The following is a 14,903-nucleotide window of genomic DNA, read 5'->3' as shown; positions in this document are numbered from 1 at the left end:
CCTCCCAAGTAACGCTAATGGGAAGAGTGAAAGCGAACCTTTTTCTATGCCTCACTGATGGCATTCGATGTCGCTCCTAAACGCGCTGCAGGAAAGTCAAATCTACACAATGGGCTTCAGAAAACAATGATGATGACAAGCAAAGGCCTATCAAGCGCCTAAAGAAAAATTAAAACCGTTCCACTCAATGTGAAAGCTGTCGGAAGTGCAGTGCAGTGATTCGCCATAATGTGCTGTACCGCCATTATCCGCTTACTGCTACCACCCCATGCAATTTACCTTTCCCGCCTTCGCAGTGCTCGCGCGCCCTCTGCCTGAAACTGCGCCAGCGATAGTTCTGTTCTCTTTGTGCTTTTCTCCCCGCACGTTACGGCGTTCCACTGCCACATTTTGCGTTTAATATCGTAAAAACCAACCCAACGGGCGTCCTTAACTAAAGGCACGCGGGCGCTGCCGGTTAATTGCGCATATGTTTCCTCAAATGTGCCTATAGTTTTCTTTGCGCTAAACAAGGCGAAGATGTATGGAAAGCGCCAGCGTTTCACAGGTTTCGAACACTTATGACTGTGTAAATCGCTTGGCTTTCGAAGCCTTTGGGGTACGCCGCGAACAACAGCGTTACCGCGGGCGCCGCCTTGGTGCTCTATATATTTGGGTCGAGCGAGCGAGCTAGGACGACAAGGCGAGCACCTGAAGTGCACTGCACTGAAAAAACGCTTCCCGTGGTCGGAGTCGAACCTTCGTCCATCGCGTTAAGCCGACGTTTATGATATTGCGTCATCCCGCCACGGTCCACGCAGGTTGTATTTTGGACTTTGACTTCGACTAAGGTTGTATGGGTGGACGTTTCGCGTTTGAACCGCCTTTCCCTTACGAAAGGGGCTTATATTTTTGTTCTTTCTCCCAAGTTGCGATAAAACAGGTGGATGTTCAAGCATGGAGTTAAATTTCCCGGCTTCGTGTAGCGTGACCATAAATGTACGGTGATTTGCTGACATCACTTCGGGAACTTTTCTCACTTCATTGGGCTTTGAAGCCACGGATGGATCCATGCAGCCTCCTGCCTTCAGGCAATGCAGCCCCGGATGGGAAACAGCGCCAAGAAAATATACTTGAATAGACCAATGAACGAGAACGTCATTTAATGCCATGTTGAAAAGTGTCGGGCTTTGGCGCTCAAAAAATAGAAGGATGACGCGCTAGGTTTTACGCATAGCTTCAACACCACTCCAAAGATATGTTTGTGCCCTCGCAAGGCAACGTTCAGCATTCATCATCTGCCGCTTTGGAAAAATTCCGGCTACGTCAATGAAGATATAATCTGCACATATTGACAGTGAAGTTTTCTTCTGTTTTTTCTCTGGCCAACCACGGTGCACAGCCTTTGCGAAGTTTACAAGCACGAGTGACAGAACGCTACTTTGTACATTGAGCACTTAGCACTACGGAACTAAGATGCTCTTTGTCGCACCTGCATGGTGGGACAGAAGAAAATGGACAAACGTAGCAGTTGTTGTGTCACTCTCGCGCCTCGCAGATGAATTAGAATTGCCCTTCTCACAACACAATAGTATGCTTCAGAGAGATGAGAAAACTGAGCAATAGTTTCCAAAATCTGTGTAAGAATATCCAAATTCGTTTTTTTATATCATGAATTACCATACGAAACTAATTACTACTTTAAACACACGCCTAGGAACTCCTCACCACGGAACTGAGCTTGCATCCTTTTATGTTACATACGTACCTGCAGCGCTTTCGTTTGCAAGCCAGAAGAAATTCTCATATTTTAGCTGAGGCAGGTTATCTGCAGCATCGAATATCGAGGGCACATTTGTCTCGCATATCTCGAATCAAGCAAATTTAGAGAAGCAAGCAGCGCGTGTCGCATCGAAATCAAGTCATACAACTCCAGCCTATCTCTTCATCCTATAATGCAACGTATGGTGATTTAGATTGTGAAGACTTATAAAGGTAGCGTTGGGGACCCAGAATTAAAAATTGGTAGCAAGAGTTCTCATGTACATTTATATTGACCCTGCACAACATACCTAAGGAGAGCAAGAGTAATTTCCTCCTTCCATTGACAAAGAATAACCTCGGTGAACACATCAATGTCCTTATTGGAATGGTAATAGAGCATGGCATATCCCATGACATTGAAATACGCAGTGCTTAGCAGGGTTCCTTCAAACACTTAAGAAGTAGAAAATGTTATATCCTAGTTAGCCCTGCACTTGCCCCCTGAGTGAATTTATACCTTTTTCGCTTGCCTGAGTGTTAGTTTAAAACTGAGTGGTTTTCGACCCTGGGTTGTTCCCTGGTTTCCAATTTCCAGTCATAAAGCCTGTGCTTTACTGGTTACCGAAAACAGCAGAGTTATGACAAAGCAATCATTTGTCCGACATCTGGAGCAGAAATGCCTGGTTGTATCCTCAACGTTTTTACACAGGCAACAGCAGTATTTTTATGTTTGCTGGGTTAGGTATGCGCCATAAAAATGATAAATCCTCTTATTTGATGTAGCGGCGCATATACGATACATTTTCGAAGGGCCGTACCCTAACCTCCCTTTCCCCGCTCAAAAAAGGTCAAGCGATAGGGAGAACATTGAAAGGCTGAAAACAGACGAACAGCATGCACGAAAAAGTGATGCAAATTATAAACACTTTATCTTGGATTTCAAAGTATGGGGGCTCAATGTTCCATGGCTAAACTTGCGCTATGAAGCGTGCCTTAGTGGAGGGCTCCGGATCACTTTAGTCACCCTGGGGATCTTTACGTGCGCCAAAATCCCGGCACAAGGGCGTTTGGCTTTTAGCCTCCATCAGAAGAGCAGCCAAAACGGCCGGGATCGAACCCGCGTCCTTGGCTTCAGCAGCACAGTGCCGCGGTGTGTACTGAGCCACCCGGCGGGTTACTTATAATATGGTTGCAGTCTACTTGGCCAAATATAGATTCTGCTCTAGCTTCTTGCTCTTCATCAGGGCCATCGTAAAATGGTCGTTTGTTTCGTTGAGAGAGCACGCGCGCATTCGCGAAAATTTAATGAGACAACTTGCGACATAAAAATTGATCAGTAGTAGTATGGTAATAATCAGAAAAATTGCCCCAGCTTTCATCCTTTCTTCGGAACGTTCGCACAAGCCGCTGCGTGTGTCACTAACATTGCCATAGACTACTTAAAATGGGCACAGGTCAACGACCCCATGTTTTCCGCAGCAGGCGTAACGAAAGTACTACGTTAGGGTACCCACAGTTCTCGATGTAAAACATGCGATATTTCACAGGTGCATACCCGATGTAGGTGACAGCGACGCTTTTAAAACGTCACCCTGCTTAACAACAACGACTAGCTTACACGTGGGAACTGTGTCGGACTTCGGGACCTATAGTTCATATCACAAGCTTCATACAGCACTGTGGAGGCTACATTGTTGTCGACAGTCCGCGCACTGAGCATGCCTAACCTACCGTGCAAAGGAAGGACATTTCCTTCTCACCTCTGGGCAGGCGGAACCGCAAGTCCCCGGCGCCATTTCTTACTTCCTTAGTGGTGAGTTAGGCGCCCTCAGCGGACGGACTGTTGACCCCAATGTATCCTCCACAGTGCTGCATGAATTTCTGAAATGAACTATAGGCGCTTTGACCATTCAAACAGGTCGTGTAAGGTCGGTAGAGTTAAAGGCGTGCTGTTGCATTCACAGGTGTCGGAGTGTCGCGGAGCTGCGGACCGACACACTACAGAATCTGCGTCGGGAAAGCAGGGATGTCAGCCGGCGCGCAGTGTTCGACTATTGCACTGTTCATTAAAGCGAAGGTTCGCATGTCTGAGTGATTCGACTGTGACAGCCGGAAGCGCACTGAAGGAAGGCCAACTTTCTCTAACCATGATGATTATCGGGGAAGCGCCTCAAGAAAAAAACGCTCCTCGTGGTGGGAATTGAACCACGGTTCTTCGCTTTTGAAGTCGACGTCTACCCGATTGCACCATTTCGAAACGGTCAAAGCAATTTGGATTTGCAGAAGGATGCCTGGCGTGTAAAGTTAGACAGAAAAACCATGGACCTCTCAGTCTAAGGACTACCTTAGTTAAACGGGAAGTTTTCTTCATGCGAAATCAAATGGCGAAGAGTCAAAGTCAAAGCCGCTGCGATAAAAAAAGCGAAACGTCGTTGGAGTTCATGTCGAAACCGTCTGCCAGCCAAAATCCAAACTCAGACGGCAACCGAATTCGGGAAAAACAACTTTCTCTGACGATAAATCATGCACCTCTCCGTCTAACGACGACGATGGTTGAACGCGAAGCTTTATACTCCTAAATCAATTGGCGAAGGGTGAAAGTCAAGCCCCTCGCGAACAAAAGTCCAGACTTCGTGTGGGTCAAATGGAAAGCTCAACGTATGAATGTCTAAACCATCGCCAAGTAAAAGTTCAAACTCAGACGGCAACCAAGAAATCCTTATACGTAGGGGTGCATTTTTTTTTGTTCTTGTCAGAAACGAGCAGACTCCGTGTGCAACACCGTTTTCAGGCAAGCCCCGAACTTAGAGGCACTCAACGCGGGTTTGCCTTGGCGGCTCCGGAGCGCTGGCCGACCGGTAATGATTATCGAGTTTTAAAACGGGGTACCCTAAAGCTCTGGTCTGCCCAAGTGGCTCTAGGCGCATGTAGAGAACCCAAGCCGCCCTTGGCATTTCGCGTTTGCGATGAGCGCGCACGCTATTTACCCGAAATAGCGGGCGCCCCAGAGCTGCTTCAAGGAGACCTTGGGTTGCCTGCGTTTCTCTCGCAGTCAGCGAGACTAAAAGCTACAACGGCTGACGCAAAAGATGCGGCTTGTTTTCCCGATCAACAGTGTGGGCTACGCCAACCGCTGAGCTAACGTTCGCGCATCGTTCGCAAGAATGGGACAAAGCACGAACTAATGACACGTGTTCTGTACGCGGAAACGCTCCGAAGACACGCCGGTCGTGCCTGCCCCAGATTCGGAGTCCAGAGCTCTCAGAGAGTGAAATGATCAGAAATTGGATCCTTTGGCTCGCTGTATCGCTTGGCTCGCTCGGTGTCTCGACTTGATGTAGACCATGTGACTCTCTAGATTTTTTGACTCGGTGGATCTTTTACGCATATCGGAGTTTTTGACGCGGATGACAGGACTCAATGGTCCCACGTGTAAAAATGTTCAATATCGGACCTTCTGAAGGCCCTTTACTTCAGTTAGTTCAGTTGTAATTTTTTCACTTGTGTCCGGCATTTCCCTCAAAATAGAAAGACACAGGAAGACAGAGGGAACGAAAGGAAGGAAGGAAGAAAGGAAAGACAAAAGTGTAGAACTCTCAGAACGTTACCAACAGGGAGTAGCGCTTCAATGACATTAAAAAGGAACGCTCGTCCAACCATGAATCCGGTGCGAAGCATGCAACTTTAAAGAGTACTGACACAACATTTTAAAGCTAAGATAAATATATAAAAAGCTTTTTTTGTATAAGGAGATACCCCCTCGGCAGTTTAAGCCGTAACCGCTCAGTAGAACATTTGTCAAATCAATTTTAACCATTGCGCGCACGAGAAAGCGCATCCGCGCCATCGAGCAAGCTCACGACGTCCCTGCGCTTCGACCCAAACGGCCGATGTCAGTGCTCCTGTGACGTATCGAGGCTTCCGCGCTCCTGTTCGGCGCGCGGTTTTCCGCCTTGTGCACACATCACAGTTTTCGGGACAACCGCACGTGTGACTGCGGGCGGTCCGGCCGTTCTGGTGCACGCGTGCGCACTTAGACCCGAATCGGCTGCGTGCGACGCGAACGGTGACGTCAAATGCGTCTTCCCATAATGGCGGTTGCCTCAGTGCTCGCTTGACCGAAACCGAAACTGGCACGAAAAAAACCGAGGTTTAAGTAATTGTTGATGCTGCGTTTGACAATCTACTGTGGCAGTATATGATTAGTGGGCTCGTAGACACCTATAGCCCCGAAAAAAAAAGTAGCACAAATATTTCGTGTCACTACTCCTTTAAAGTCCCTTTGGCACGAAACGCTAGTGCGGCGTTACGCCGATTGACGCCGAGAGAGCGGGGGTTCCCCTTATCAGGGTAGGGTAGCCTCTTCTCTATCAATTTCTGTAAACCATGCAGAGAAGTTGTCCACGTAAACCAATTCCTAAGCAAACCAAAAGACACTGCTCGATGCGGCAGGAGCTAAAATGTCATTGCTAATTTGAAAGGGAAAATTGCTGGGCTGACACTACGAGGAAACAAAATAAGCGACGAAAAAATACGTGCCACGCCAGTAGTACCGCATGCGGACGCGTCCGTTTGTTCATCATGGAAAAACAGCGCAAAGACGACGGGCCTACACGTTGGCCTTAGACCGGACACGCAGTGCGTGTCCCGTCGCCCTTTATTTTTAGGTCAGTCGTCTTTGCCCTGTTTTTCCACGATGAACAAGTACCTACTAGTCCTGCGTCCGTTTGTTTTCGGTATACCAGCACGACAACACCACGCAGCTGACTGGAAAAATCGCCATAGGCCCCAGGGGAGAGGCTGAGCATGGCGAGTAGCAATTTTTTCCTGTCGGCATAGTAGTTTCGACATATAGAAGATCGACAGCAATGGAGAACTTGCTTGCCGTTCTGAGGCGTGTGAGCTTTACTAGCTTTGTAGTAAATTTATAGAAAAAATGAGCCTCGGCTCTACGCGGGACTCGTTTGCCAGGTCATAAAGAAATTGGGATGAGATCGTGCCATCGCCGGCTATGCAAGGGTCCATGTCCGTTCTCAGAGACAGTACTTCGGCTTCAGTATCTTCGCTGCCAGATTGATAAAGCATTCGAATTGCACTCTGGGTGGCGGAAAGTGTCTTCCCGGGGCGACCAGACAGATCTTTTAGGGATGATAGCCAACAGACGACTTTGCTGTCGGATGCTCCTGGGACGTGTCGTCCCTACCAGTGTAAACAAAATTTCCTTTTGTGCAACACAATAGTTAGCACTTTTTTTTTTGGTTATTCGCGCTTACTCGTATTTCTCGTCAATTATTCATTCATATTTTTCTGTATGAGGATTTGAGGACAGAAGAAATACGCTGTGAAATTTCTAGATAGTATTACAAGATTAATGGGACATGATCAAAAAGCGTGGCATACATTTCATTACGTTACCTTTGCCGCTAAAACCATTTAGCTACACGTGTGTTGGGATTGTTGATGAGCGTTCCGGCCCAAAATAATGAGTTCTTGAAGTTTCGCATAGTGTGGGACTGAAAACTGACATGCCGCCATCGTGTTTTGTTTTCAATAACACGGGCAAAACTAACCTCGGTTCAGCAGTTTAAACAGGCCTAAACGAGTAACAATTACGCATATATTTATGCTGTAAATAAATACAGTGAAGTCCCGTTAAGACGAGCTCAGTTAAGACGAATTCTCGCTTACGCTGAACAACGTCAGAACGTTTGTTTGGGAGTTCATAGACCCAATGCAAAAAAATCTTACGATGCCCGTACGCGTCGGTTAAGACGAACACCTCTAGGGGTGACCACCACTGCTGGCGATTGTAAGTAGTGAACATGGCAGTCTTGGCGGGGTGCGGCGGGGCATTCACGCGACCGGAGGGAAAGATAAGTAAATGAAAACCACAACGCGAACCGAATTCGCGCCAAGGAGGAAGGGAGGGAGCGGCAAAAAAAAAAAAAAGTCACGCGGATAAAGCTACCACTTCTCACAGCCTTAAACCTGCGGAACGAGCGGCAAAGCAAAGAAAAAAGATAGCGCGGGAGAGATTTGTGGCCGCTCGGCTCTGGAGGGGAGAGGCGCAAGACTGGGAGGATAAAAAAGTAAAAAAAGCGACGATGGAGCTTTCCTGCTCGCCGACGTAGCCGCCCTCCTGACCAATGCCCTTTCTCAGCCGGAGCATGTGAGTTCACGTCGGTTCTGGTCGCGAGTCCCACCGCGTCACCGCCGAGAAAACGGGAAGTTCCCTGTGTGCCTCTGCTGCGTTCTCGCTTGAGGTAGCGCTGTATGCTCTCCGCCGCCCCATGGGGGGGGGATTAAAACCAGGCAAGAACAGTTGAAGACAGCCAACCATCAAGTTGCGCACTCAAATAAAGGATTTTGTTGTCCTTTTTCTTCATCGTAGGTCTACTGCATTCAGCGTCTTGAAGCAAAATATTTGCATGCACAGGGGAGTGTGGCCGATTGTTTTTCTTGGGGCGAGAGGTTCTGATTAAGCGAACTTTAGATAAGACAAACAGATTGTCATGTTCCCCTCGGGTTTGTCTCAACGCGAGGTCACTCTAGTAGTACCGATAAAATGATGTCACGTGTTTCGCCACTCATTATTTGCTTCATACTGCGTTCAGTTAAAATGCAACTTTGCTGAAACATTTATTATAATTACATATATTAAATCTACTACGTTTACTACATTTCTTATACAAGTTGTTTTGTTACTACATTAGACGGTCCGCAAATTTGGGATGTAATAGCAACTCACTACGGCTTCGTCTAAGTTGACTCGCAGGCAACACAAACTACACCATAATAACGAAGTAAGAGATTTTCGCAAGTAGGGAAGACGTGGGAATAGTGCTTACAATCGGCTGATGGCGGGCGAATAAAAGCGAAAAAAGCATATTTAGAGTTGTCCCACACTATGACAGGGCATAATTTTGTCATGCTTACGTCAGTTATTTGTTTTTTTTTCTTATGCAGGTTTGAAACGTATCATGATAGTGTCTGCGGTGGCGCGGTCATCATAAGTAGCATCAATTGCTACTGTACTGCTGATAGAAAAATTTTAAAAACTACATGACAAACACAAGGTTCGCTTTTAAATTTGGCAACTGAAATGGCATCACAGCATATTATATTTCTAGAAATGCCTGATCCTTTAAAAGAATTTCTAGGATTGACGTCACCAATTCGTTTGCGTGCAGCCCTGTGCTCCGCGAATGCTTTCTTTGATGCATCAGAATAAAAGAACCTCCATGAAAACAAACCTATCTCCGGGAACACTGCGAAAGCGACCACTGCAAGCAGCAGCATAGTCCTCCTTGGTGCCACCATTCTGAAAGTCTGGAATGACGAACAAAAATAGTAACGTTCTTAGAACGTACAATGAATTCCTATCGGTGCACACTGTGAGCGTCACAAAATTGCCTTATTCCTTTTGGTTACGCAGCTCTTTCCTTTCAAGTGCCAGTAGTCATGGGGCATTCATTCAATGCTAATGCGACATCAGGGAAAGACCTTCATAACCAGTTACGAAATACGATGTATTTCAAGTATTTTCAAAGGGTATTTTCAATAGCTCGCCATATCGTTGTAGAAATTATGGCGGGAAGCTATACTCAAATATGTTTGATAGCTTTGCATTAAATATTTCTGCACATTTTCAAGTTACACCTGTTTGCCCTTTCAAAGCATACTTGCCTAAAGGTGCCGTGCAGACAAAACACAAGTTTCGTTCATTCGAAAGATTGCTTCGTTTTAATCATATTGACAACAATTTTAGCGTTAGCGGCTCTCGAATGAGGTACCTAATTTGGAAAAAAAGGTAATGGGCTTGCGTAACACTAGCTCATTTCCCGCATCAGAACCTATGACGCAATATGCACCGCCGTGCGATTGGCTGAAGCAGGTAAAAGCCAACGCAAACTAAGCAGGGTTGATAAGCCTGCCGAAAGAGTTATTTGCGCTTAAATTTAGGGCACACTCTTTCTTCTACCAGTTAATATTGTGTGTGTGTGGGGGGGGGGGGGGAGGAGCTGGACATGAAAAGTTAGGAACGAACACGTAAACATAGAAGTACCATTAGGTACTGCTGCTGGGACTTCGCGCACTATGCTCGTTAGAGCTGCACAGCGGTCCGGCGCTTTGGGGTTGACTCACACGACACTGGCCGATTAGCGTTAGCAGCATGGCTTTATGTGACCCTATTTGTCGAATATAGTCATGTATCACGAAAAGATTACTACCTACCGCAACAAAAGCAAGCGAGGGACAAATACAGTCGAAAACAAAGCAAAGGCGAAGAGCGGTGCGGAGCCGTATGGTGGCGTCCCCAAGGATGACTGACGGCAAACAAGGCTCCGCAGTATCAACACAGCGCGCCTCCCTTTTAGCCCGGCCGTGCTCAGTCCACTGCTGGCTGAACAGCGCACTTGAATTTCGTTTGAAGACCGGCCATGTGACGTTATGGCAGACGTCACGAAACACGCGATCGGGCGGGAGCATCGAAATTTTGGGTTAATATGATTAATTTCTCAGGGAATAAAGCAGCACCCGCTGTGGGAAAAGCGCTGGGGCACTATAAAATACCAATTCTTTCGAATAAAACAAACTTGTATTTTGTCTGTATGGCCTTTGTTTGAGTGCTTGAACTCAAGTAGGGATTTATTAAGGAAGCAAAACTGTCCAGTGTTCTTCGGAGTGTTTTGTGCACAATGTTCATGTCCACATGCTAATATGTGAGCATGAGAACTTCATGGAGTAAGTTATTTAAAGGGTAAATCAAGTATCAGAGAGATTTATCAGAATAACGCCTTGATTTATTCAATAGCCGGTGTACCGCTTGCAACTCGACTGACAGTTCATTGCTTTGCTGTGTGCTAAGCTTTTATAAACATAAAGTATAATTTTTATTAGGGGCACCGACGAGCACCGACTGTGACAAATTAATTTTTGTCACAGGCAAGAAAGCAGCAGCTATATGAGGCAAGAGTTTTTATCTCGCAATTCGAGCTGTCGAGCATATTCGAGCATATCGAGCTGTCGCTTTAGATCGGGAAATTTTATGCTATCAAAAATTTGGAGCTATCTAGCAGTTGTTTGCTTACTTCAGCGCTACTTGATTGATCGATTGATTTATTGATTGATTAATTGATTCATTCATTAATTGAATGAATGATTGATTGATTGAGGGGTTTACGCGCTGACGCTACACAGGCGATGAGGCGTGCCGTAGTGGAGGGCTCCGGATTAATTTTGACAACCTGGAGATCTTTAACGGGCACCAAAATCTAGAACCCAGGCATTTTCGCCTCCATCAGAAAAGCGGCCGCCACGGCTGAGAAACGCCTTAGCCACTGAGGCACCGCAGCGGGTACTTCAACCCCACTTGAAAAGGAAGCTAACCTCTGGGATTTGTTTCCCTAATTGCTTTAACATAGTAAATGTACAAAACACATTGTCTCGTTGTGGCGTTGGTTATCAATGATTTTTCACAGTTCTCCGAAGTGGTTCTGGCACAAACAATATATGAATAATAATTATAAAAAGTTTTATTTGCAGGAAAAATGCTCATAGAATATTACAGCTCACTTAAGCCGTCGTGCAAGTGAGCAGGCTGGGCAGACCAACTTCGAGCACGGGCCACACACTTATGCCTTTTTAGAAATATACAAAGGTAATGAGAGGACCAAATGTCCTCCGGCTCTAAAACCTAGTAATGTAAAAATGTCACACAGAATATTTAAATAAAAAAAACAAAAAAATGCTACCACATTGTAACGACAGAAGATTTAAAATGCAAACTTTAATACAAAACGCTTTCTAAAACCGGTAGGCTAGGAACATGAATTCGGCCCTTCCCTTGGTTTGTGACCCAGCACGCCGACAACCATTTAACAAAAGAAAGCGGCATTCCTGACGGAGCACACGAAGGTTCGTGTCCAACTTTTCCCGGTGACACCTTTGTCGCTGCCCACGTTCAAGAAAACGCTTGAGAAGTTATGGCTTGGAACTCGTTAAACTTTACTGAGACTCGTAGTTTTTGTACCAGAAATAAAAAATATACAGCCTCTGGGCTAGCGGAGACACGCTCGAAATGAAGGTGTCCGTTAGAGTACTCACCTAAAATATGAAGATGGTTTCGTCCTAAGAAAGAGTGACTGTTTCGTACTCTTCGGGTACCTTTTTACACATGAAGCTCAGTACCCTGTGCTACCCTTATGCGGCAAAATTTAGTACAAGTACTGTAGAAAAATAAGAGCTAACTTTGTGGCTTAAACATTTGTAATATCAACGGCGCAATGCTGCAGCGGCACTTCGGCTTTTCCTGAAACTGATTCTGGAATTCCTCTGACATTGGAACATAACCTTCGTGCTCTCATGTGTGTTTATCCGTCTAGAGGTCAGTCCTGACAGGCGCGTTCAGGGAAACCTGCTTTAAAATAAAAGTTGTCATATACAACTCACGATGAAAGACAAACAGCGTAACATGAAAAAGGGGCATAAATAACGACCGCACTAGACAAGACATGCTGTTCTGCTTGAGCTCCAGCTGTGTCGGAGCGCCTGTTATGGGCGAGCTTTTAATTGAAACCTTCGAAAGCGCGCCTTGGTTTTAGGGTATCTTAATTACACCACTTCGTAATTCTGTTTTTTGGCAGGGAGCTTATTCAAACTTGTCAATCTTTATCTGGCTCTTCATGTACCTAAGTAGTTGTAAAAGAAACGCACTACTCTTTTATCAAACGCTGTACGCCATCATGCGTACACTAAAAATCTCTACGGTATAATGGGGGCCTCATGCCACATAAACCACCTAGCATACCGCACAATGTTTCATTGCACATAACATAATTATAGTTTGGAAGGTCGTAAGTTATTCTCATTCTTGGCTATGACACTTTTTTTTTTGTTGTGAGGGACTAGCTAACCAACGTAAAATTCTAGAAACACTGTCATTCCATTTTTATCTACAAAGCTGTTGTAAACATTAGAATAATATATTTATGCCAGAAAAAAACAAACGATAATGAGAACGCAGGCGAAATCTCAGGGCTTCCTTCGATTCAATCACAGTAATCGGGCATGGGAGCTTACCATAATTGCAATTGCATTCAAATGAAGGCACAAACAAACATCTATTTTTTCAGTAGTCTCGCAGGTGTCCTAATATTTCTTGCAGGACTTTACGGATGAATAAAATGGTTTTTGTGGTCTACGGAAAATCATATAGTCTGCTGTCACCGGTCGGGGTCATTTATGGTGTCAGTAACACAACAAACTGGCTTTATGCATCCATTGAAGGCCCTAATGAATGAAGACAACCGACTGTGTCTTACTATATCTTTGGCCATGCACCTGCCAGCTTGTTTTGTTTTTTTTTTCCTTTTATAGAAGGTACTATTATTTTCTTCGATGGTATAAAGGACGCTTAGTCCCCGAAGCAATAGACTTGTAGGCAGAAAGCTCTGTTTTCTTCTCACAGACAGGGGATTATTTCTAACTCAATAAACTTAATGTTTGCCGCCAACAAACTCTAGAAACGCATTTGATTGCAGACCTACCGTCATCTTTAAAGCAGTCGGCGTATCTGAGTGTGCGCTCGCAATGGGACCGACGGCGCCAACAACTGAGATTTCTTGCCTGGTGGCTTTCCTCTCTGTTTCGGGCCGATGGGTCAGGAAATGTGGGGCCCATTTGAGGTTTAAACGATGCAACCACACAGTTATAAGGCCATTACCTAAACGGTCAACGTCTATAGAGATGAATGTCACTGCGAAAATTGAGAAGTACTAGCACATGCTCTCCCCAGTCTTGGTAGGTAGGAGACAACACGTCTCTGGAAGCGCCTGAACGAGGAATTTAAAATCCAAACTAAGTCCCCAGTTCCCAAGAGTAGGAGACGACAGGATTTTGACTGCGTCAGGCCAAGAAACTTCAGAATCAGAAATGAGATGAGGTGAGCGCAGAAAAATATTGCTGGGAACGTTTGGTTCCGGAGAGCTCTCGCCTTCCAGTAAGCTGCAATTCCATTTATAATAAATATTATTGCATCTATTAGCTTAAAATCATGCGAAGCACGGATTTGTACTGCTAGCGTTACATGTTTGATTCACGCTTCGCCCTCCCGTGTCTGATGTGGCCCCCTTTTTCCCCTCTAATGCTACATGCTTGTTTTTCGTTTAAGAAAAATGAGCAGGTAGGGTAATTGGTTTAAGATATTTGTTCGGAATGACACATCAAATTTTATTGCTTGCAGGGTATTGCATTCATGCGCCCGCGCAGTTGCTTCGCGTAGAAGACGGCCGGTTCATGCTTGTTGGTGAGAACAGCTGAGAAGTAATAATTTAGGACGGGGCAATAGGTTAAGGCTTGTATGAGGGACGGAGTTCTATGTACCGTATAGTGCTCACGTCCGGAGATAGTTACTATCTTCCTTATACTGCCTGTGGTATACACACTGCAAAGTTATTTTTTTCGTTATTATCTCAGTGTAAGTTAGGCGTCCACCATACCCCCAAGCTAGCTTTAAACGATAACGGCTCAGTAAAAATCCAAATGGCCGTTACACGCTGTGGGGTTGGAGCCTGCCACCTTTATAATTAGATGAGAGCCAATAGTTATCCACATATTGATTTAATGTGCACAGGAATACCACACAAATGAAGTTTAGTAAATGTCGCCGCCAGAAAAAACTAACAGCGTCAAACGCAATCGCCACCGCACGAGCAGTGGCACTGTCACTGATTCACCGTTGCAGGTACAACTACTACATAATGTTGTTGTATTTCATCATCGAGGCGAAATTACGTCCAGAAGGCTGGTAGAAAAAATTGAAAGACACTTGGGACTGCTTACATTCGGGACGGCAAAACGGGTGATTGTTATAGCAAGCGACGCGAGCGTTTTATGTCTAATGGTAGGTGAGTTGTGAGTATGTCGCCTTATTATCTAATCACGGCTCAAGTGTCATATATTCGAGGCTTTCACTTGCCGGAACTACGCTTTGGCTATTAGGTGCGCCGTAGTCCTCGTAATGAGGTGGATATACAGGGTGTCCCAGCTATCATGCACCAAGATAAAAACAACAGCAGTGGCGTTACTCGAAGAAAACATATTGCATAATGTTTGCATTACTTTGGAAAGGCGGAGAGTAATTTTTCGTTACCGATACC

At 45.4% G+C, this 14,903-nt stretch overlaps 1 protein-coding gene across 2 annotated transcripts in view; it reads right to left on the bottom strand.

Annotated features, from left to right (window-relative positions):
* Positions 1-12,055, bottom strand: part of LOC144145189 (uncharacterized) — a 36,600-nt gene extending 24,545 nt beyond the window's left edge. For both annotated transcript variants that reach the window (XM_077676709.1, XM_077676710.1), the window contains exons 1-2: positions 11,851-12,055; positions 8,997-9,072 (exon numbers count right to left, since the gene is read on the bottom strand). In XM_077676709.1, the coding sequence (XP_077532835.1) occupies positions 8,997-9,063 (67 nt within the window). In that variant the 5' untranslated portion in view covers positions 9,064-9,072; positions 11,851-12,055. The remainder of the gene's footprint in view (positions 1-8,996; positions 9,073-11,850) is intronic.
* Between the last annotated feature and the right edge of the window lie 2,848 nt (positions 12,056-14,903).

The sequence above is a fragment of the Haemaphysalis longicornis genome, unplaced genomic scaffold, assembly GCF_048455015.1.
Source record: "Haemaphysalis longicornis isolate Haplotype H1 unplaced genomic scaffold, Haemaphysalis longicornis Haplotype H1 scaffold_7, whole genome shotgun sequence".
Taxonomy (NCBI): Eukaryota; Metazoa; Arthropoda; class Arachnida; order Ixodida; family Ixodidae; genus Haemaphysalis; species Haemaphysalis longicornis.
This window is presented reverse-complemented; position numbering and strand designations above follow the sequence as displayed.